The sequence below is a fragment of the Centropristis striata genome, chromosome 10 (assembly GCF_030273125.1).
Source record: "Centropristis striata isolate RG_2023a ecotype Rhode Island chromosome 10, C.striata_1.0, whole genome shotgun sequence".
NCBI lineage: Eukaryota > Metazoa > Chordata > Actinopteri > Perciformes > Serranidae > Centropristis > Centropristis striata.
In genome coordinates, this window is record NC_081526.1 from 11,980,598 (window position 1) to 12,006,094 (window position 25,497).

At 40.7% G+C, this 25,497-nt stretch overlaps 1 protein-coding gene across 1 annotated transcript in view; it reads left to right on the forward strand.

The window, feature by feature from the left end:
- Nucleotides 1-8,578: 8,578 nt before the first annotated feature.
- The window catches only part of igsf3 (immunoglobulin superfamily, member 3), an 86,537-nt gene continuing 69,618 nt past the window's right edge, over nucleotides 8,579-25,497 (forward strand). Inside the window, exon 1 of the mRNA XM_059342559.1 lies at nucleotides 8,579-9,574. Coding sequence (XP_059198542.1) covers nucleotides 9,535-9,574 — 40 coding nt within the window. The 5' untranslated portion in view covers nucleotides 8,579-9,534. The remainder of the gene's footprint in view (nucleotides 9,575-25,497) is intronic.

The window sequence follows — 25,497 nt, forward strand, 5'->3', positions numbered from 1 at the left end:
ATGTTTCTTCTGTTTGGCAGGCAGCAGAGATAAGATCAGACTGGCCCAATCATATATGAAGCCCTGGGCTTTACCTCTGCTAAACAACACACACACAACCGGCTGAGAAATCTTTATCTGGGCGCTCGCATTTCCCATCTGAATAGTTTGATGAAGTGTCAGTGGACAGATTGCCTTGATCTAAATGGAAACAATGGAATAACACCTTCTATTGTCAGTTGTCCTTTTCCGTGATAACACTTTGGTAAAACAAGTAGATAGATAGAAAGATGGATGGATGGATAGATGGATAGATAGATAGATAGATAGATAGATAGATAGATAGATAGATAGATAGATAGATAGATAGATAGATAGATAGATAGATAAATGGATAGATAGACAGACAGACAGACAGACAGACTCCTAGACTCCTACATTAACAGCACCAATATATTGTGTGACTTATTACCATCAAAACCTCAATGTGACCTTTAAGAGGATTTAATACTTGTGTCCTGGAGACGGTAGCACTCTCAGTTGTCTCGTCTCAGATTTCACTGCCAGTGATCATGTCACGTAGGTTTCTCGGCAGCGGTGCTGCAGAGACACAACCAAATAACGTCTTGGCCTTGCAAAGTTGTTATTATTTAGATTTTCAGAGGTTTAGGAGATTCCCCAAGGACAGGACATTGTGAGAGAAGTATTTGGAGATTAATGGAACTATATTTGCTGCATAATGGAAACCATACATATTGCATTGTGGTGTTTGAATACAAGTTAAAGGTCACACATTGTAAAAAGTGACATTTCAATGTCTTCTTTGATTATGAATAAGATCTAGGTGCTATATCAGTACTGTTAAAGTATCAGAACTCTCAATCCACAGAGAATGCACAGTGTCCATATCCAAATACTGTGCCCTTATACAAGCCGTCAGGACTTCCATAAGGCTGTGATGCCATAACTATACTATAGGTAGGAAGTGCCACGACAGTAAAGTGACAGTCATTTCCTTGCTGCAATGGTGGCGCAGAGACTCCGAAAGCACAGATGCAGAAGATCTGGAAAAACTGACCAATCAGGGCTTTTATAGGAGGAAGGATTAGCTTGCAAAGCATGGCTATTTTCTTTCTTACTTAGAATTAGGTGAAAAGATTGATAGCACACTCATCAGTATGCTAAGTAATGTATGAAGCTACGCTAACAGCTTAGCATGAAGAGTGGAAGAAATATTTTGCTCAGCAAATTAACCCAATATATCACATTTGTTTTTACATTCCAGTTTTGGAAATAAATTGTTGTTATCGTTTTTTTTGTTTTTTGTTTGTTTTTTACTTTATTGGATCACAGTGAGCTGCTTTTTAGGAATGCACCTGACCACTGCCTAAAGAAGTTGGTTACTGTATAGAACCATTCTGCTTTCCGTTTTGTAACTGGCTGTGTAAATCTCACACACTTTAATAATCTGTATGCTGCAGCTAAATGGCCATTTAGCAGCAGCTTTTATATATAAATGTCTCCTTGGGCTGGTTCCTTGCTATCTGCATACATTCAAGTGTAGAAACCAAAATCAGTATGGCCTGCACTCTCATAATATTCTACAGAAGTTGGTCCCCAAGGTTAGAACAGAACTAGAAGAAAAAGCTTCACTGCCTCCTCCTCCTGGAATAATGTACAGAATGAAATGAAATGATCAGAGTCGATTACTATGAATGAATTTAGGACACTTTTAAAGGATTGAGACAGTTTCACTCTTGGTCAGTGAGATTGCTTCTACATTTTTCACCAACATATTGATTGAAAAATGGTACTTATTTAGAACTTATAATTGTTTTCTTCCTTTGTTGCATTTTAACTGGATATTGGGCTCAGTCATTTGTTGTGTGTGGCAGTTGTTTTTATGTATTTGTATTGTTTGTGTTCACTGCTGTAATGATGTTTATACTGCCCTCTTGTCCTGGTCACAAAAAGTAGATTTTAATCTCAAGGGAGCTTTAATTCGGTTAAATAAAGGATATATATTAACTTCTATGGCTTGTATCCCAGTGTATGTTGGGCCTGGCTGCACCTCCATTGTGACACTGACATGTTAAAGGCAAGATGAGAAAAAAACTGACCTTCAAGCTCACTGTAAGGGAGAAGTGATGTCCATTTTGTTAATTATGAGCCATTTTTCAATAAAATAATTGCTACTGAATGCCCTTGCTTTCAAAAGAAACCCATCTTTTTTCCCCCACTTTCACACACAAACTCTATGTCTGACACAAGTTTGACCAATTTACTAATTAGTACTCTAATGGCCACTCTCATTTAATACACATCACATTAAAATCACTGCATGTATATAAGTGCTAAATTTGCAAAAACAGCGCAATAGACTTTCAGTTAATTAACACTCGTTGTTCAACAACAACAGACAGTGTGAATAAAGTGTGAATAAAATGACAGGATTAAAAAAATAAAAATAAATAAATAAATTTAAAAAAATAAAAATAAATATATATATATATATATATATTATATTTTAGATCTAATTTATTTTAGATTGTCTTGAGAATTCCTTCCTTTTGATCATCTCATGCAACTGCAACAACCTATAATAACGTTGTAAAAATAATGGTTTGGAGGGCTGGAAGTTGACTCCAAAAATCTACCCCTGAGGTTAAAGTAATCCAATAATAAAAGCATATAGTAATCCTATGATTACTGTTAAATACCTTTCATATCACATCAAGCAGTGTCAGACCTGTGTTCAACATTTGTCAGGAGCACGTTGTGAACCCAGGCTGGATATAATGGATGTTGTATAGTTGTGTTGTGTGGGGAATAACAGACATGTTCCCGGCTCTAAACCTGAGATCTTGGTTGAAATGCCTTTTAACTGCTACAATTAAAGTCACAGCTACCCTGTAATTTCTCCAGACTTCTCTGACACCTTAGTAAAATGAAGCAGCCAGTGGTGGTGGATGTATTTGGATCCTGTACCTCAGGAAAAATACAAAAGAATCTGCATCAATATGTACTTAAAGTATCAAAACTAAAAGCATTTGTTATGCAGAATGGCCCCACTTAGATTGTTATTAATATACAGTGCTTAACAAATGTATTAGACCACTGGTTTACGCCTAAATTAACAGCATTAGTAATTACCAAAATATAATTATTATTGTTATCCATGAATTTTCAAATTTACTGTTTTACAAAGAAAACTGTCAAAATAGTAAAGCACATTATTATTTCTTGATTAAGATTATCAAATTATAGTTATTTACTTACATTCCTGAACAGAAAAATTAGTTTTAGTGGTTGAACGTGGGTATAAAAAGGTGAATTCAGTTTGTTATTTGCCAAATAAATAACAATAACATTTTAAGTTTCAAACAAGCTTTTGAAAGATTTCTAAAATATCTGGTTTCTCGTTTTTATATCAGGTGGTCTAATACATTTGTTAAGCATTGTATATTCCAAAATATATTATTTTATTATTATTATTGGTGCTGCAACATAAGCAGCGTTTTACTGTTGTCTAGTTAGGGCTTATTTTAACCTTTTTTCCTTCACATTTTTCACATTAAATCTTGACCTGAAAAGGTAGTAACTAAAGTAACTAAAGCTGAGCTGGTAGCTAAATGTAGTGGATTTAAAAAGTACAATATTTGCCTCTTAAATGTGGTGGATAGAAGTATAACATTAAATGTGGAAATACTCAAGTAAAGTACAATATCGTACTTAAGTACAGTACTTGAGTATATGTACTTAGTTACATTCCACCACTGGAACCAGCACAGTACAACCCACCAAAAAAATGTCATCATATTCCTCAGTTTAGTAGTTCAAGTAAATGAAGTTATGTAGTGAAACAATGTAAAAGTAAAACATACAGGTGAAGACAAGCAAGCATCAGCATTTTGAGTGACAAATAATATCATGTTCTATTAGGATTAATACAATTCCCCATGCAGTGCCCTCCTTTTGTTCCCAGCCTGAATAATGCTGTGATTCATTAATCTAGTGGTGTATTAACTGTGCCTCCAAAAGCCTTTCTTTGCCCACGTACTTCCTCTTCCAGCCATGAGTCATGTCAGCTTTACATGGGTGTGTGGCGAGAATTACCTTGTTCTGCATACACAAAACAAAAGCTCCAGTAAGTGTGACCATGAAAAGCAAATGATGTTTTCCAGCCTGGAGTTGATAGATAGCATCTGCTTTGTTGTTGTTACCCAACAGCAAAAAAAAAAGGACAAGCCTGTACCTGCGAGGGATGATGATGAAATGTGTGCGTGTTGTGTAATGTGGTTTGTGTTTTGGGGCGTAAAGTCGAACAATCTTTGCAGTGTGTTTAAGCTCACCTTGATGCCCTTGCCATCATGAGCTATTCCCAGAGAATACAATGTGTGTGCGCGCGTTTTGTCCGGTGCATTACGGATGAATAATGCATGACACTCAGCTGTGTTTGCACGTTGGGCAACACCCACATAATCAAGATGAGACAGAAAGACAAAGACGGACAGACGGGGAGATTAATGCGACACAAATGTGTGAACCTTACAAAAATTGTTTTTAATGAAGATCCAAGATAATTAGTTCTGTCTCATTCAACGAAAGAACAAGTGCACACAGCTGTCTTTCTTCATGACACAGGAGGATTTTATCCACACTGCTGCCAAAAAACAAGCCATAATTGTATCTGACATTATTCAGTGTGGCCTGGTGGCTCTGCTGCTGACTCTGTCTGTATATTAACACCTGGAGTAACACTGTGTAATAATAACTACAGTAAGCTCAACCATGCTGGGTCATAGCATCTATTGTTTCTCAGATGTTTATGTCTTTGTTCACTTCATACAAAAGCATTTAATTGTCACATTCAAATAGCATAATCATTTGGAATTAAATAAATAGGATATTTCTCGCAACCACCTGTCAGCTAATGGTTGGAAAAATTACACGTGTTGCTTGCAGCATCAGCTCGGTTGTAATTTGGAAACAAAGGAGATTTTAAACATATATTAATGTTATTACAACCACCTGCAAAAGAGGAAGCAAAGAGAGGACATTTTCACTCCAGTGCTGTAATTATTGCAAAAGATTTGAGTTGTTGAAATCTTTTGCACATGTTTTTATTCATGAAAACTATATAGGGGTCTAGGGCAAGGTAAGTCTTACACAATAAATTGAAAAAAAAAAATTGCAGTGGAAACACATGCATGCATGCACTTACAAAAATAAACACTCATTCAGGCAAAAGTATGGGTGCATATAATTATAAAGCAATCATGGCAATCTGAGCTTTCAAGTGGAAAAGGGAAAATAAAACATGAAGGATGAGTAGTATGTAGCACAGAAATGACAAAGAAAGGGAGAGAAACGGGGTAGGAGAGGTGATGGATGGAAGTGGATACTGACAGATAGAAGGCAAAAAAAGTCATTTCATATTAATACTCTACATTAGGAGTCCATACGATGAATAATTAATCTGCTGGAAAATGTAGCGATTTGTGCTCTTGGCAGACTAATGCAATGTAAGAAAAAAAAAGTCTGTGACTATGAATGCATAAGATAAGTTTGGTGTGTGGGACTGCAAGTTTGGATAACAGATTTTTAGCTTTTGAGAGAAAAAAGCAGCTCATGACACTTCGTTTATAACGTAAAGGCAAAATTACATCTCTGACTGCACCAGCCTCGGCTGTATATAATCAAAGGTTATCTGACAATGCAGTGTGTAATCTTCCGAACTGATGTGAAGTGTGGCGTGAGAAATTGGAGTGTATTACTTTGACTGTGCAGTGACTCAGCTCACATTAAATCCTAGATAGAAGAGTGTCACTCGTGAATCTGTTTGGTCCCAGCTGGAGTGTTGCCTTCTGCCTGCTGTCTGTCAAAGTCTGTCAGTACATACAATATTTCATGTTGGCATGTGCGGCTCTATATGAGGCTTCTAACACAAGAATAATCACCCGACACATGTTCGGATTATGAGAAATGTTAGGATGTGTCTGAACTTGTTGATGGATTGCAAAGTGCACAATAGTTGTTCTCCCCTTAAGCAATGCTTTTACCTTATAACCCAGTACTCATGTTTAATTTATATGAAACACATATTGCAACATTCTTTTCTTTGACAATGAAATCTTTCACTTCATCTGCTCTGTCTTTATCTTCTGAATAATTTCTCCATCCCTCTCTGTCTTGCTTTCTCACTCCTCTTAGAATAAATCTGATAAAAGGAATTAAAAAACATTTTCTGCTGCTTTTTAAAAAGATTTCATTTAATTATTTATAATTTTCTCGTTTGTCTCAGAGATCATCTGTGCAACAGCCGGGGCTCATTGTATCACTGGATGCAGAGCTCACAGTGGGTTCACATGCCGTTCCATGCTTGTGTGGATTCACATGAAAGTTTCACGTCATTTAAAGTGACACTGGCATGTTTGCATGTGAATGTGCATGTGGCTGTGTGATAGTTGGCTCCTCACAAGCTGTGTAAAGCTGACGTACTCGTGTGAGACTAGATAAAAATGAACAGACTAGATAAAAATGAACAGAGAAATCCAATAAATCATTCATATACTTTTGGGACTTGAAAATGTGTGTATGATGAAATAAATGAACAAATCTTCCCCCTCCACGTTTGAGCCTCTCGTTGCTATACAATGTAACCTTTCTGACACCAGCTCAACACACAGTGCTGTAAGGGTGCTGAAATATTAAGATAAAAAAATAATAAATAAGTGTGCATGAAACAGTACTGAACAATTACAGAAAAAATACTGGAGAAAAAGATGTAGCTATCAACACTTTATCGAGGTGATGGACCCTGTTATGAAGTGCACACAATGCAGACTCCTCTGTTTCCATGGAGACCTATTGTGATCCCAAGCACCCACTATACTTGCAAACATTCCTGCAAAGCACTTATTTCTCAGAGCAAACATTCTTTTGGATAGTTGCCAAAAAACTGGTGTGAAGGGGTCAAAGGTGATCTCATCTTCAGTACTAACATGATGCCGGGCTCAAACAACATTGCCTTTTAGCTGCCTGCCTGCCTGCCTGTGCAAACTGTGCCATCACTTGTCCATGCAATAAGGAGTCTGTGGAGAACTGAGCTAAATTTAGTTGCAGCGATATGTAGACCAGGTGTAATGCACATGGCCTACCTAGCTGGCTCTGTATTAATTCAGCTGGGTAGACCTTTGCAGAAGCTGAACCAACAGCCCACATGCTTCATACCAGTGTCTAATCCTATTCTGCCTTACTTTTTGTTGGCAGCAATGCCTGCAAAAGCCTTTGTTTTCTCTATATAAACATGCTAAAAGCTGTCTCTCTTTCTGTTAATACCATGACATCGTTTAAGACAGAAGGAGGGGCAAAAAGATCTTTTTTTTTTCATTAACTGTTTGGGTAACTTGAGGTTATTAAAACACTGAAAACATTGTTCTTAGTACCTCAGGGCTCAGACCCACTTCACTGTTGTTTGGGAAGTTTTTTATCAGAGCTGAAATCCATGAGAAGAGCAAAGGGAGAAAAATCATTTCTACTGCGTCCAAAAAAAATGGTATTCATGTTGCATTCAGGCAGTGTTCGGAAATTCCCAGTTGATAAAGAGAATACCAGATGGGTCCATTGCAATTACTTTTTGTATGCACAGGCAAAGGCCTGCTCATTTATTTATGTATTTCAAAGGAGGGAACTTTGGGTTCCACTAACTTGGAGCTTTTTGGATTCTATATTTCTGTCCTTTCCAGAAAAGCAACGCTCCTTCACAGCTTCCCACCAAAGTGGTATTGCCTCATTGTGCTACTTTCTGTTTCTCTGCAAACTCCCATTCACCCGGTCTATTTTGAGATCCTTCTAATATTGCAGCATGGGGACATGCAAATCAATAAACCTGAGGATACGTCAAAATAATGCTCAGTTTAGCCACTTATGATGTAAATAAATGAGGGATGGAATTTGTAACTTGCAATTTCTGAAAGGTGGATTGTGATCTGTTTGGGGGGGGTGGGGTGTTTGTTCTGATATTTCCTACAGTTCCCAAGCAGAATGGCGCCTCATTATGTTGATTGCCAGTTGTGTGTGTGTGTGTGGCAGCGTGGGATAGGGGGGAAATAGGGGGTGTGAGTGATATAAAATTTCTCTATAACACACAGACTGCTGGGTAAATTATGCATGAGAAGGTGACTTTTTTGAAGACAAGTAAACACCTGAAATGAATAGTCTAGTTTTAGAAAATGTTTCTTTTCCCTGTGAAAGACCCTGTCATTCTGCACTTTAATATGCACTATAATGTCATTTTGCACCATAATGATTCATGTGAGCCTCAAAAGATGGTTAAACTTCACCCCTGCAGAAAAAAAATCTGAGAAAATTGGTAGCTTTGGAGGTTTAATTACACTCCACTTCGCTTAACCTATTCAAACTCTTGCAATGTCCTGGCCTAGAATTTAAATTCAGAAATGCAAATGTGGCCTCTCCCACAGTGGACGATGTCCCACACGACCGGGGCGTGGTCTTCTGTAGGGGGGGTGGGGGCAAACCGGGGCAGACAGGCAGCACGCTGCTAAGTTTTCAAACTGCACAGGCACAAACAAAAGTGATTTGCCAAGCAGGAAGCAGGGGAATAACCTTGGAAGAAGAAACGCGGTGGACTGTTGCTGTCTGGGACCAGATCACAGCGTTTGTCAGACAGATTATAATTAAGCAGTAGTGTTTGAACTCATGAGTAAAGCTGCTTTCTTTTTTCTTCTTATAGACATTTTTTTTGCGCATTTTGAATTAGGACAGACCGGGTCAGGTGTGCAGCTGAGAAGCCAGTGTTTGGAGTTAAGTATTCATCGATTAATCTGATTTATTGTGTCAGAGCACAAAGCCTTGTCTGCTTCATCTAGAGCGCCCGCCCATTGGGCTTTCTGCGGAGCGATAGTGGGAGATTGATTATAGTCTCCGGGATTTGCCGTGGAGAAAGCCTTGCCTGCTTGGACTGCGATTTCTCCCATCAGCGAAGAGAAAGAAAATCATAGCAAGGACTTATTTCCAGGCTGACTCCACACCGGCAGCACTCCCAGAATCCCCTCCGGACACATTTAAACCTCTTGTCTGCAATCAGGTTTTTTCCAAATACGCGCAAGTCACGCCGGACTTTTTGTCTTTTACAGAGGAGGCTGCGAGTGGGAATCGCCTCCGCAGTCTCGGATGCGTAGTAAACGGGGAGTGGGTTGGGTCGCCTAGGCGCCTTGCATACGCACACGTCGTCAGCGATAAAAGCGAGATAGGTGAGGGTGAAAGCGAGGGGAAGCGACACCCGAGGCTTTTTAATCAGGAGGACACCGGAGAGGTGAGTCGGACACTGATAAACCCGCCGGACTCACCGGGCTGTGGATTTCACACTCAAGACAAGCTGCTGCTTTTGTCGCTCGGGATTCGTAGATCTTCTTTCTGATTCAGGACCAGCGGTTAACCACATTGTCAAACCCAAACCCAGACATCCCCCCAACCTACCCTCCCTCCGCATCTGAAGGGAATATTGCAAGTGGATCTGCGGGGCAACACACAATGGCAACCGGTGCGCTCCTTCTTGCCTGTGCGCTGCTTGGTAAGTCATCTAAAGAAGCTTTTCATCTCTGTGTCGTGAATCTGTGCTTCTCTGTTTAGATCAAAGAGGCACACCTGTGTGACACTTGTGCAATGTAGTTGGAGAGCAACTAATAGTCATCATGAGTCAGGTGGAAGTAGGCTACATCGATAATCACTGCAATAATGACAGATGCCTATGAACAGCTGTGTCTGTATGTGTGTGTGTGTGCTGAACTAGGTTAATGTGATATTTGGACTTCCAGTCAGAGATTAACCCTCTACAGCCTGACCTCCTGTATTCATGAGCTCATCATAAAGACAACCTGCTATTGTTTGTATAATAGAAACATAATAGGCACACCTGACACATATCACCCAACCCCAGGCTATGAAGTCATCCAGTAGCAGCTTAGTTGTACATTAAGTCATCCCTTGTTCTCACACATTGGTAACTTACCTGCAGTTTATTGGATTTCACAGACAAACGCGAGTTGGTGCATGTACAGCCGGTGACGCTCACTGACACATACAAACACTCATACAGGCATGACTGCTGACTACACACGGTACATCCTGCCTGTGAACTGTCCCAAACAAACACCAGATGGCTTTTCTGTTCCTGGATGGGGAGGCCTGTCAGCGCTGCCGGGTGACAGAGGAGGGGGGCGGGAGTGGGAGTGGAAGTCAGCCCGTTGGAGGCCCCCACTTGGCCAAGAGGATTACCAGTCTGGGCCTTGCCTCACGTCCCCTTTCAGCACATCAGAAGTCACTTTCACTGGGATTTTGGGGGAGGCTGTGATAGACTTTTCCCAGGGATAATGTGATTGTTCCATGTACAGTAGAGAAGACTGCACACAGTCACATTTCGGATCTTATCTACAGTGTAGGCTGGATAACGGAGGGTTTTCATATTACATAATAATCATGAATCATAGGGTGAAACAGGAAGCAGTGTGAGGTGGTGAAGAACATTTCAGGTGTTGGGAAAGAGTCTTTTATGTGTGGTGTGTGTGTGGATTGCATATCAGGGATCAGGATACGTTCTGATGCTGCTATGCCATGGTGCCAGCCTTATTGGTGATATTAGACTGGCAATTTTCCCACATGTGATATGCTGCTAAAGAAATCCTCCAGAGCTGAAAAATTGGTTGATTGACAGAAAATAAACTGGCAACAATTTTGATAATTTTGAGTCATTTTGGAAGAAGCAAAAATGGCAAAATGTTCTGGCTCCAGCTTCTTAAATTGAGTCTTTCATGACTGTACAGTGACTACTTTTGGGGCTGCACTGCCGGCCAGACAAAACAAGGTGTTTAAAGACGTCATAATGGGCTCGGGGACCTTGTGATGGATGTAACATGTAGATATGACATCTTATCACTGCAGAACCACCAAGTCACCTTGACAGAAGGTGCGTCTGACTGGAAAGCAGAGGTTTAATGTGTCTCATGTATGGATACTGTGCATATATATATGGCAATTTATTGCCATATCAGTTGTTCATCACTCTCTTAGTGTGCATGTACAAGCATCTGTGTTGAATGAGTTGTCCATCTTTTGCGATCAGCTGTCTGATTCTGCCTCATGTGTCAGCTGGCACATGTTTGCACTTGCATTCGTTTGAAAAGAAGAATAAAACAAAGGCGGGTGACAGCTGTGTTAGATGGAGACTATCAGTCATTGTTAAACCCAGAGGTGCCACTTACACAATTTTTTGGCAGGCAAATTTCATATCGGGGTTATATCCGCTGCTGAGTGTGCAACCAGGTGTGAGTGGGTGCGCGTGCGTGGCACCAGGGTATATGATATAAAGCATATAAAAAGAGTTGCCTGAAGGAGCGAATGTTTATTAGCTTTACAAACAGGATGTCTTCCTTCCCCTCCTGCAGAGAGTGAGATGTCAAGCTTCTTTGTGGAGTATCACAGTGTGCTTTTTTTGGGTTGTGCTTCTGTTTGTGTAAGAGTGTGTTTGAAATTGGGAGCCAACTTAAAGTACCCAAGACGTCCCAGTTTATATAACTAAATTGAAATGTAATAAATCACGAGGCTGGCTGGTTTAACTGTGAAATGCCTGAGTGGTTTCCATTTGCTGGGCTGACAGGAGAGCAGCCTCCAGTTGACCAGGTTCAGATGAGCTGCCACTGGTCCTGTCCATAAGCTGCACTCAGAGCAGCATCACATTGTACAGAGGGGAAATCTTGAAGCTTATGTTTGACAAGATGCATATTCTGCCACCTGCAGTTATTCACGCATTTGTCATGATATGATGCTATATATATATATATATATATCTTGATCATCTCTGCCAACTCAGTGAAACAGGTGCTGTTTTCACCCTGTTCACACAACATCTGAACTTGTTATGAATGCATTTGCACAAACCTTTGTCAGATGGCTGGTGCCGAGGATAGGATGTGATAAATAATTCATACCAGTTGGCTATGAGATGGGTGTGGCAGTGGGTGTGGCCTCGTATTCAAAAGGAACAACACCAGTAGACAGAATCGCACTAAAAAGCTGCATCTTCATGTCATTATTCATCTCCTTTTTTTATGAACCCTGCAGTAGCATTTCAGTTTTTACTTTATTATTCCTTTCATCCACTGATTTCCATTTATTTCTATAGGATATAAAAACACATTGGTAGACTTTCAACATGCATCATGTCTGCATTCATTTTTTTATTATTGTGTGAGAAAAGTCACAGCAGATTTCAATTAATTGGGTGTAGACGGACTTCCTACCGGTGCTGGCAATACTTGAAAACACTTGGATTTTAATGCAAAAGTGCTTGGATTTTTATTAAAGTGCTTGAAGCTGCTTGAAATTAATGTCAAGTCTACTTACAAACGGGTGACTCATTCTGATACTCAAAACTTTGCAATGTTTCAATTTGTCACACTTCTGCAGAATGCTGTCACGAAACACAATAGCACAATAAACCCATTTAATGTGATGAAGAAGTGAATAATCAGTATACTCAGTGTACTGTATGCAAATATGTTAATTTACCACGGCTGTCAGGTGCTGGAAAGGCTTAAAAATGCACCTTGAAAATACTAGAAAATGTGAAGTTAAACTGCATTACCACACAGAAATAACAGAATATAGTGCAGACTTGATGTTTACTGTGATGACATACACAACTCGAGACTCCATACAGAAATAGATGAAAACCACTGACTTCCTCCACAGTCAAAAAAACAAGTTTAAACACTTTGGGAAAGGTCAGAAATAATATAAGCTATACATGCCTTGTAGTCAAGGAAGTAAAACTTACAAAACAATAGTATGATCTTTTAAAAGCCTCTTCCTCATCCTCCCCATTTATTTTCTGTCTCCCTGTGTACAGTAGATGTTTTCTTGTTTCCTTTCAGTCATCCTTATCTTTTACTGCGACTTTTGATGCTATTTTTGATCAGCGGCTTCAAGTCAGAAGAGGTGCCAAAACAATCGCCTGCTCCGGGCTCATTACAGTGCCATTGATTGAAAAGAGAAAAGTTTGAAGTAGTTGAAGTAATGCCATCAAACTTTGAGTATAAAGCTGGCCCTCCATAATTGGACCAATCAAATAACATGAAGGTACTTAAGAGCTCATTTCCATTTTAGGCACAACTATTGTGTCTCCCCCCCCCCCAAAAAAAAAACTTCTGTGCAGTGGAAGAAGGGCAGCACTTATAGCCACTTAAGTATAGATTTGATTGCTCGTGTGGTGCTGTGACGATTGTCACAAATGCTTGAAAGTGGTTGGAGATTGAAGAATCCCATTTTCTATTTCAGACATTCTCATTAAAATGTGTGCATTTGTTAATCTGAACAAAGTCTATAATTAACAGTGGCAGAAATCTGGGACATGGAAGTGACAACTGGATGAGCCTCACTTATTGCCATCTAGTTTTTCAATATTATGTAAGTTTAAGGAAAAGTTGATAAACTTCATTGGAATTTTAGCAACTTTAATGCTGAAGAGGAAAGAAAGCGATGAACGTCTTAGAGATTTTCGTGAACTTTTTATGGTCATGGGAAGGCTGAGGTCAACCCACAGGCATTTCAATCTTTGTCAGAATTCAAAGTTTGCATTGCCGCACCCCGGCCTCTCCTCTGCGCCAAATGAGAGGGACAGCTGGACTCTCCCGCCCTGAAATAATCGAGATTTTAGCTTGTGTGTGGTCAAGCCAGTGCGTCTTCTTGCTGTGCATCTTGAGTCAGCTGTTCCCACACCAGGAAAGCTTTCAATGCGTTTGTAAGCCTCAGCTGACATAACAGAGAGTGCAGTCTAGACAGTAAGGCAATAACTCACTGTCTGGATATCTGTATAGCTCATGTAGTGATATTTTTATAAATATATGTGGGAAAAGTTTGTCGCGTGCGCATGTGATCGTCCCAAGTTTTGTCACTCATTATTTTTTTTTGCCTGTTGTTGCCACCAGAAACAGAGGAGCCACTTCTCTCTGTTAGGGGGAAATGCAGGCTGGTGCAGCTGTCTGATTGCGGTGCTGTTTGCTCCCCCTTGTTATTTTCTGTGCCTGCTACATTCTGTACTTGCACGCACGTTTGTTTGCATCATAAGCACTAGACCCACGTCTTCGTGTATACCCATGACAAGATGCCTTTTGTGCTATTGTTTTTTCGTATCATAACATTGTTGACTCAACTGACAGAAAACAAACAATAGAAGAGCTGAAACAAGACTGTCAGCTTGGCTATCATCCACCAACTGTGCGGTAGGTTTCAGTAAATATTCATTAAAAGGATGGGTAATAGAAACACAGGCCATTCACAGGCCAGTGTCAGGACTGAGATGTTCTATTAGTCATGGATCAGTAAAGCTGGGTGTGTGATTGTGTTTGTGGAGTTTGTTGCATCAGGTGCAAGTTAAATTCTGGTACCACTCCTCATGGGGCGAGTAATCGACCTGTATTACAGACTTCACAGCCTGCCTCAGAAACTCACACCCAACTACCGCTGCAGTTTTACTAAAACCCCACTGATGTTCCCTCCGCGCTCTGTCCTCTCACAGGTGAAAAGTTAGTTTGAAAGCTGAAAGCAACTTTTCCTGCAATAAAGCTCTCAGAAGAGATCAAGGACAATTTGAGATTGAAATGACTTTATTGCTAACTGAGCGGCAAATCAAAACCTAAAGTTAGTTGTGAATAATCACAGCTAGTCTTCTCATACAGTGTCTTGTTTTTTTAATGATGATCCTCCCCCGTGACCCAGATCTGAGCTGTAGTCTCTCTTCAATCCACATGGGGAGATGAGTGACTGTGTGAAGTGAAGCAAAGTTCTAGAGGGAGACTTCCTGCCTGCCACAGTGAATCAGGAAAGTGGCTGGAGTCAGAGCAGCAGAGGCAGCGTCTGCTTTGTGTCAGATTTTTTTGTCTCCGCAGCAGCACCACCTCTGGTTTTCACTGTCAGGACTGTCCCACATTACGGCCCCCCTGCTGGGATCACATGGCTGAGCCTGCACACCTCGTCACGCCTGAGATCGTATCTCATGTTGTGTGATAACAATCCAACAACAACCCTTTAGCCACTCAGTTGGTAAACTGTTTTACTGTTCTTCTGGGCTGATTTGCATGTATCTCCTCACTCAAATGCTTCTCCTCCTCCTCCACTGAATAGCCCCTGACCTCCCTCCCCCACGCTTTTCTAAACAATACTATGCCCAGCCCACCTCCTCTTCAAAGAGCTCTAATTAGAACCTGCCTTAAAGGTTGATTCAAACCAGATATTTTCAGCATCCTTACAGCGTCAAAGGAAGAAGAATCTGTTTTTAACAGGCACATCTACCTGGGACTGTTTTACGAGCACCAGTTAAAAGACCGGCCCAGCCCCCATCCCCTTGGGATTTGGTCTGCTCCTCCTCTCCTCTGCTGCTCTGTGTTGGGAGTGATGATGACTGGCCGGCAAGAGAATTCCACTTTACTCCTCCACACACACACACACACACACACACACATACACACACAAGCACCCACAGTGCTCTGAGCTGCTGTCCTGCGGTGTAGCCACACTCCCCTGCTCCATGCTTGATCCTCCACCAGAGCATCTCCCACGTTGGTGGGATACACACCAGGCAGTGTAACTATGGCGACCATTCCACACCTGCACACCGCTGATCCATATTAAGCGGCACGCACTCTGTACCGTGCGCACGTCCGAAGGTGTGTGTGAATAAATGCCTACATGCAATTTTTTCCTCTTTTAAAAATCCTCTTACGCAATGATGAAGAGCACTTCACTCACTTTGCCATTATGTTCTGGTAATGCGCTTCTTTTCCGCTTAACACCTAAGACCAAAGAGATGCGTGTGTGTGTTTGTGTCTAATTGCTTATGCATAAATGCATGAATTTACAAGCGCATGTCTTTTACTGCCTGAGAGGCAAAATGACTGACAATGGCAGAAAAAGTCTGTTTGAAGTAGACTAATTAATAGTTAATTAGTTTCCTTTCCAATCTGCAGCTTAATGCGCAAACGTGGGAACTGATAGCAAGCTGCCAGTCATACAAAAACTAACCACTGTACATAAAGTAGATACAGCTGTCAGGCTTAATTGTGCACAAGCACAAGATGGATAATGACCGAAGATAGCTGAGTGTTTTTATAGCTTCACATTCTTTTACAACAATTAACGCAAACATTCAGTCGACTCTGCTGTAACGGCCGACAGGATATTATGAGTTTAGCTTTCTATCTTTTTCTTTTTGTGTAATCTGTGTCTGTGTGAAAGTTTTGTTAGCTGTAGATTGGAGACCACCGTGCTTTGTCATGCAGGCAGGGTGGGGGATGTGTGTGTGTGTGTGAGGAGGAGGAGGGCTGAGGTTTGAGTTTGGGCTGGGGGTTGGGGAGATGATGTTAGTGGGGTAGCAGGTGTCCTTATAGAGTTAATGGATTTGGCGAAGGGAGTAGATTGAGGCGCTTAATGCACTGGGTGTGTGTGTGTGTGTGTGCGCTCATGGGTGTGCGTGTGCGCGCTCATGAGTGTGTGTGTGTGCGTGTGCGCGCTCATGAGTGTGTGTGTGTGTGTGTGAGCGCTCATGAGTGCGTGTGTGCGTGTGTGAGCGCTCATGAGTGTGTGTGTGCGCGCTCATGAGTGTGTGTGTGTGTGTGTGTGTGAGCGCTCATGAGTGTGTGTGTGTGTGTGTGTGAGCGCTCATGAGTGTGTGTGTGTGTGTGTGTGTGCGCTCATGAGTGTGTGTGTGTGTGTGTGTGCGCGCTCATGAGTGTGTGTGTGTGTGTGTGTGTGTGTGTGGGCTGATATGAATGAACCACTTTGACACCTTTGCTCTGTCTCCTGTCTTTACCCCTTTTGTCTCCCACAGAAGATGGGATAATGGTAATCTCAATAATATAATCATTACCAATTTTAATACTAACCTAAACACTTGCTTGTGTCCCACGCACAGAAATATTTAGCAAGCAAGCCCTTGATGACCTACAGAGCTCTACATTTGACAAGATGACATTAAATCTGTAAATTACTGAAACTTTTCTACAATTGTTTTGATATCTTTCACATTTTCCTCGATATTCTCCAAATTTTAGCAAGCAGCAGGCACTGCAGGTTTGATAATTGCTCCTTTTGTCAAGTGCCTTCAATTCACTGCGCAATATTCAGTGATCTGTGTGGCAGAATTTAAGAGCAAGTTGACAGGGGCATTCATGAGGAAATTGATGGAGAGTATGATTACTTCCTGTATACAGTGCTGTATTTTCTTTATGTGCAGCTGTTGATTGATTGTTCACATTGTAACTGCTGGGTTGACTGAAATGCTTGTATTTGTTTATAGTACAGGGTTCATAAAAAGTCTTAAGTTTGAACAATGCTTAATTTTAACCGCTGTGTTTTTAGGGTCATGAATGTGCTCAAATTTGAATATACTGCTTGAAAAAATGCTCAGTTTTCAGCATAATTTCAGCATTTTATCTACACAATCACTCATGTGAACCAAATATATTTCAATATCTCAAATTAAACGTATGAATACATTCTGTAAATTTAGTTTTTTGCAATTGCATTTATAATGTGATGATAAAAGATCTAGTACAAGTGTCTGGAATTTCTTTGGTTGAGGTACATAGAAAGAGCTATAAAAGTGTTTAAAATGTATTCTCTAAAAACTGTCCTGCCTGTGATAGTACACAGCAAAAAGAGAGGTGTCAAAAAACAACACACACGGTTGTGTTGATATCATTTTGACACATGTTGTGTAGGTTTTAGCATACAATGTGTTATTTTTCTTTTCTTTTTTCCCATGCCTATGGATAAATTGACACAATACACGCGTCATCTGACGGGGGGAGAATAGTTTGTGTTTAAAAAAAAAGATAAAAATGTATATGATAGTACATGAAATAGCCTCAAGAAGAATAAAAAATAATAATATATATTAAATGAATATATATGCCTGTGAATATATCAAGTTTAAAAGTTTAACGGCCGTTTTTTTGTCATCCAATGGATTCGGATATGGTTAACACATTGAGTAGTAGTTTTTGGTAATTTTCAGTTACACATTATCAACATGTAATGTGTTAAAATGACACAATTTGTGTGTTAAAATGGCTCACACATTTATTGTGTTACATTTGACACATGTGCTGTCCCTGAGCACACTCACTACACGTGTTAAAATTCTGCACAACACGTGTTATTTTTAACACATCTCTTTTTGCAGTGTATATTATAGTATAGCATAATATTCAAGGCATTTTTTAAATTTATAAATAAGTGATGCAACTTGTTTATGTGTGTATGACCTGGCAGAGCCCGCCATCTCTCAGCCTCATGACCGTAGGCATTATACAGTCCAATGAGTTGATCTCCAACATAACATTTTTTACAGTGGCCTTTTGCACAAAGCCAAAGAGTGGCATGAGAAACGCTGCTACCCAGCTGCTGTTTCTCACCCCCTGTCTCATTGTCTAGCTGCCTCTCTGCCTTTTGAATTATTTATCCATAATAGGGTTGGTAAGAAACTGTCTTAAAGAACACACAATGTTGGGCTTTAATTATATTTATGTGTCAAGATGTCGCTGCAGTTGCACCACATGCGACTATGGTTTACTAACTGAGTTAAAGCTCTGCACGGACTCTCCCCATTGACTGCTGCAAAGCTAAGTAGCACAGTCATGCAATCAATTTCTAATAAAGTTCCAGAGTAATCATGTTTATGTTCCCTGACCTTCATGTTAGGGGACTGAGCGATACAGCAACATACAGCATTTGATAAAGTAGCTTTATAAGTAGCGTTTTATTACAAAGAAAATGTTTTGTCTGGCATCCCTAATGAGACTTTTCATAGAAAGGGTTTGAAAATGTTATTTTTACAAAAGTTCAGATGAACTGCGTGCTGATTATCTGTTCCAAATGATCACTCTCAGGATGAAACGATAAAACTCGAAAGCTGTTTTCCACTGTGGTCAAACTGGAAGGCGAAGCAGCTGAGGGTGTAGGAGGGAGGATGAAGAGGCAGCTGTTCAACAGAGAAAGGATGGATTATTATCTGCTCCTTGTTGTTGACACTATCGACGAATACTGCCAGCACCGGAAGCACAGAGGAGAAAATATGAATCAGCCCACACGGAAAAATCCCATTTGTGCTAAGCAAGCAGTGCCCCTACACTAGCTTACATTTATAGCGTAATGGCCACAGACTACAGTGTACAGTAACACAGTGACACACGCATGAATTAGCCTCAAAACCCCCCATTGTTTCCACCCTGGTCTCACCAGCTGTTATGAGCAACAGTGCAGGTGGGGTCATGACTGTTGTAGCCCAAGGGGCCCATAAATTAGGACTAGTTAGCATGGTGGGAGTGCAGGACAACACGACCCAGGTGTGGCACAAAGCAGGAGACCCAGTTTCGAGCTGTAGACATCGATTCAAGTCACAAAAATGGAGGTTTAAGACAAATCGATAGGGGATTGGATGGCTGTGAGACTTGACTTACGTTGACTTGTCTTCCTAAATGGCACCAGACTTGAAAGAAAAAATGTTCATGTGTAATGTTTAAACATGAAACAGTTTTTCCACTGTTTGGTATAAATGAATCACCTCACTTTTTTCATCAGGTGCATGGCACAACTGCGGGAAGTACCTGCAGCCTTTTCAGGTTTGTCCAGGATATCCAGTTCCAAAATATGTTGTGGGTACAACCAAAATCCCCCAAAACACCCCAGTCTAGTTGAGTAGAGCCGTGCAGTAGCATGCAGGAAAAAACTGCAATAGTAAAATCATTGTAAAGTGAATATAAAGCTGCAGGTTAGCTTAGCTTAACATAAATGACAGGAAACAGAAGAAAACTGCTAGCCTGGCTCTGTCCAAAGACAGCACGTCTTGTTCTTGGCTGCAAACACATTTCTTGATGTCTTGTTGTCAGTAGCCGTGTTTCCATTCACTTTTTTGGTGGGTATGTCACTAGAAATTAAAAAAAAATCTTTATGCTGAGCTTGGATAACCGTTTGCTGTCTATAGCTTCATATTTAGCGCATACAAATGAGAGTGGCGTCTTTCCAGCTAACTCTCAGCAAGTGTATTTCCTAAAATCTCTCTTCAAAACGGCTCTGTCCCTGTTGGGAAGAGAGGGAGGGGTGAAAGCGCTAAGCAGCATTTGCATGTAAACTCTCCAGCTCGAGGTAGTGGAGGGAGTCTCAGAGGGAGTGAAGGCGCATTACATTCATGTACCATACATGTATATGTCTGGTTTTTATGTTCTCTCGTTGCCCGCCGGCTATGATTCATGCGTTCCAAGTATGATGGGGAGTCCTCCTCATCACTGCCTCGGTGCTATTTCCTCTGCATGTATCTGTTCTCATCTTTCTAATCCTTACATATAAACCACTGGCATCACCTGGCTCTCTGTACTTGAGCCATGCAGAGATAAAATAGCGACACATCCGTATATCCACTCCATCTTCCCACTCTCTGAGCACTCCTGCGCTCTCCTGTTCTCGCTCTGATTAGAGTTGCGTGGACGTAATGGGCAGTTGTTGGAACTGTTTGTCAGCTGTTAGCGGCCTGCTGGCCTGTATAACTGGCCCTCTAATGGAAGTTGGAACACTTAGTCTCCTTTTCTCGCTGTATTTCTCCATGTCACACACACAGTGTCACACCTGTTTCCCAGTTGACAGCCTCCCAGCAGCTACAATGTATTCTCTTGAACACTGAAAATCATTTTGATTTCTCCTTCAGCACTGAAGAAACATGCAGTCTCCCTCGTCTGTCTTTTAAACCTCCCAGTTAATAGCTCTGCAGTGGATATGGGATTTGTTGAAGTATTTGAAGCCAGCTAAAGGGTCAGAGGTTGTTAATGACAGCCCCTGCTACACTGATTTTTACATTTTGACGCAGATGATGATTATCACTGCAGGAGGGACAAGGAGTGTTAAAAGAGAGAGTGAATGAGGCTTGAATTGTAATATTTGGTATCGCCTAGAGCCCATCAATCAAAGATCCAAGAATCTAAGAAAGCTGTGGGGAAGAAAGCGTGGGAAATCTCATCACTTCATTACATGGTTTACATTAGGATGACATGCTTACCCAGTGCCATGTACAAAGAGTGAGCAGCCAAATATTCAATTTCTTGCCCAAGGACAACGTGAGTTTTTCCACTGCATCAGCAGAGGCACAAATTCTCTTATGTCAAATTTAGACGAAGAAAATGAGAGGAAATTAAAGAAAAGGCAATTATAATCTTGCAGTAATATAATGAAGCACACGGAGGTTTATTTTGTTGCACCATTTTCGGCATGATTTGTATTGCACCAAGCCCATATCCTTTATGAATGTTAACGTTTCACTTACATGAAAAATGTTTCCTCTTTCTACCGCTTTCATCTTTCTCCCTCCAGTTTTCCCTCATCTTGGAATCTCTCTGTCTCCCTCACACTCGTGCTCTCTCTGGTAATGATGTTAACGGGGTCAAATGCTTTTGGGGGCCTAGAGGGAGAAAAATGCTGAGTGATTTTGGAGAATGGTTAACCAGAGCTGAAGAGTGTAGAAAAGGGGGGAAATACTCTTATGTTATTCATCTTTCTCCGGCGTTTTTCTCTCTCTGTCACACACACATGTGCAGCACATAAGTCAGTGGTGCGCTTGTATATTCACTTAGTTCTGTGCAGTTGTGTGCTGTTCAGCACCCTGGAGGCAGCTGTCGTTTTCTCTTTAGCTTCCTCCTTGTTCCTCTTTTTCCTCTCCTTCTCACCAAGCCATCTCTTCCTTTGCTCGACGCTACCTCGCTGTCTGAGAATCTTCACAAGATTTCAGATCTGTGGAATGAGTCTGAACCTCCCTTGGGGGGATAGGACATTGACTAGGTCCGTTTTTTTTAGCAATCATGTTCATAATTTATTCATATTCTGCTGGCTTTAGTTCACCCAATCTTCAACTTTCCCGGAAAGTTTTGGAGAAAAGTCTGAGGATGACAACTTGGTTTTCACCATCACTTGTGAGCGTTGCTACAAAATTTTGGTTTTGATCTGAAATCGAGTCATGCTCGGGCCAAAATTACTACCACTGATATAGTTACTTATTTTCAAAGCCAAAGCCAAAACTTAGTTTCAAGTTTTAAATATTTATCTTTATCGTTAAATATTCATGACTCGATAAGCAACACTTAAAGACGGACTACGCCCATTTTCAAAATGTATAAATGTTATTCCTATGGTTCAAAGAGTCCAAAAATGCTAGTAAACATGAACAACTCTCTCCATATTTTGAGACTGGAACTGCGCCATAGACAATGAATAGGGAAATAAATGACACTGAGAGTACCCAGGAAAATGATGTGAGTGCACATTTCACAACTGAGAACACTACAATAGAATAAAGCTCATTTGGGTATCAAAAGAAAACAAACATTCAGTGTGTCCATAAAATAAGCCTCAGAATTCACTGTGTATGGAGCAGCTCCCGACCTGATAACATCACAGGTTGGAGATTTACCTCTCTTGTTTCTGAGAGAATGGCTCATGTTCACAAATATCGATTGAACTTTCCTGGAACATATTGGAATTCTTAATTAAGGTGATGATTCACAAAGACTGTTTGGGTCAGGGCTGAAAGTCAACGTCCAGTTAGTCTGACATCGTGTTTTAAGTCCACACCAACACTGAGACATGGGTTTTGCAATGGCATTCATTATGCTGATAGAAAGTAACTTTTCTTAGTCATCAGTGATGCATATTTGTAGGTAGGGCTGGGCGATATGGACCAGAAGTCATATTCCGAAATATTTAGGCTAAATATCTATCTATCTAATATATACAATATATATCCCAATATTTTTATCGCAAAGTGAGAGCAAATGTTCAAATATAACATGTCACAAGTAGTTTTATTGGAACCATTTATTTAAGTGAACATAAATACTGTATAACTGGAGTACCTTTAAAAAAAAAAAAAAAATCAAAGCTCCATAAAGTGCATGTTTAAATAAAAAAATATCTTAAATAAAAATAGCCTATGAAATAAAATAGGCCAATCTTTTTCATAAATAAATATATTTATATGAGAAAATAACAAACATTACAAAATAATTTAATATGACAAAACCTAATAGGTGCAGCATTTATATATAAAGAAAGAAAGAAAATTGAACTGTATCGATATATGCGATATGGTCTAATTCCATATCACATTTAAAAACAATATTGATAGATTTTTTATATCGATATATCGCCCAGCCTATTTGTGGGCGCAACTGAAGGTAGACACCAAGATGGCCAGACACTTTTTTCACAAAAAAAGTTTGAACACATCCAAAGTTAAAGAGAATTTGACTGTTTTGAACCCTGTAGCCCCATGCGGCTTAATAATCACAATCATTCCCAAAACAGTTATTTTCATCAGTTTTAATAGATGCAATTGCTTATTCGCCTCTGGAAAGCATGCACCCATGAGAAAATAAAAACAAAGAGGGAGAGAGAGAGAGAGGGAGAGAGAGCGCTACAATTATTGACAATGTTGAACACTTATTTTAACAGTCTACTGAATGCACTAATTTCTGGCAAAAGAAAAATGGATAAGACGAGAGACATCCAACCCAACGATGGGATCATCATCTATCTTGATATTTTACTGTGGACCGGTCACATGCCTTTTCCGAAAACACATTGCCCATTCAGAAAACACATTGCCCAACTCTAGTTTGTGTTTCAAGATTTGATTGATGATCACCGGGCAACATCAGCAGACAGATTGTGATTAAACTGTTGCTAAATCCTGATTTGAGCACAGAAATGCATGACATCACCTTTTTCCAAATGAGTGCCCCACACACCAAAGCAGTGAGAATAAAAACAGGGAAAAACACACAAAAAGCAGCAATCTCTCAGGTAAAAAAACTCCTAACTTTGAGAAGAAACATTGTTCACATTGTTCAAGTGGATTTTCCGGGGCAGGAAAAAGAGACTTATTTACTATGAGGCAGAGCCGTGTGTCATGGTTTATGAGGTGAATGCATCATTAATCGGCCACCTGTATGTGTTCATTCCCAGCAAATCATTTGCCAAGCACAGAGCATTTCTTTTCTCTCGCTTCCATTACTTAGTCCCAGCCATGTGAAATAACTCCAGCTGATGCTCCTGTTTCATTCAATGTGACTGTGTGTTTTTCTTCTCTGAACTAACAAGGTGACCTCTGCATGCACACACAACAGACTTTTTTTTTTTTTTTTTAATCCATGCGGTCGTCGCTAGTATTAGCACTCAAAGATTTAGTTTGGTGCAGCTGTGTGAGAGGTTGATACCTTCCCTTTTGCTGCCGTTTTCTGTTTTTCTCTCTACATACATGTGTGTTTAATTAGGAATCAAAGCAAAGTGAGAGGAGGTGATGGACAGCTCGAATGTCCACATTCACACGGCTTCACACCAATGTCCTCTATATTACTTACACCCTGCAGTGTTTTTATTGTACACCTTTCTTGGTGTATAATTATCATGTGTCACAGAAGAGTGATGGTGTGAGTAGGCATGAATGCCAGTGGCCTCCCTGCTGTTTCCACTGAGAATAAGACACTGGCCACAAATGATTGGATTAGTATTTAACCCCCCTTCCACTTAGCATAATCCTCTTTGCAGCTTTCCCTGTGTGTATGTGTGTGTGTATGTGTGTGTGTTTGGAGTCATCTGCTCCCATTGCTGTGTATGCTCCAGCCGACAAACAGCAAGGTCAGTTAGAGAGCTTGTCCATGGTCATTCACCAGCATCTGACATGGGACGCATGCTTCCTGCATCCAGTCAACAAGCTAGTTTTGGAAGCGACTGACAGCAGAGATGAGTGATGAGACACAGGAGATGAAGCCGGAGAGGGTGAGGGCGGGTGGGAGAAAGACATCCGTGGTATGCAGAGATGGAGATGAGCGTTAATAATAGAAAATCCGAGGCCTTGTTGAGCAAATATGGGCACTCGGCGATCGAGGCAACGCAGCCAGACGTGAAGAAGTGGGGGAGGTTGCGGGCACAGGATTATTATGGAAGGGTGGTGGAATAGAGCGATCAGTTGAAGGTCTGCAGGGTTTGGTATGTCATTGTCAGCCTTTCTAAACAGCCTGCAGAGCGATGGGCACTTTGAAGTTTCACGGAGCTGCTTAAATCCTGCCTGAAAAGATGCAGAGAAAAGCAAGGCACAGAGAGAAGACAGGAAGAGAGAGAGAGAGAGTGGAGGGGCAGGACGAAGGGAAGGATTGATGATGGGTGAAACATGCAGGAAGGGAGTGAGAGTAATCAGAAGTAAGGAGGCAGCTTGTTTCAGGAGGATGACAGGAGACAGGCGAGCGGAGGAAAGCTCTTAGTGCACCAACACAGTATGAGTAGTATGGTTTTTTTGGGGGTATGAGTAATATATTTCCAGCAGTTCTGGATGAGTAGCTGCTTGCAACGTGAGAAGCAGTGATGCAGCTGTACGGCTCTGACCTGATCTGAGCTGGATGTGGG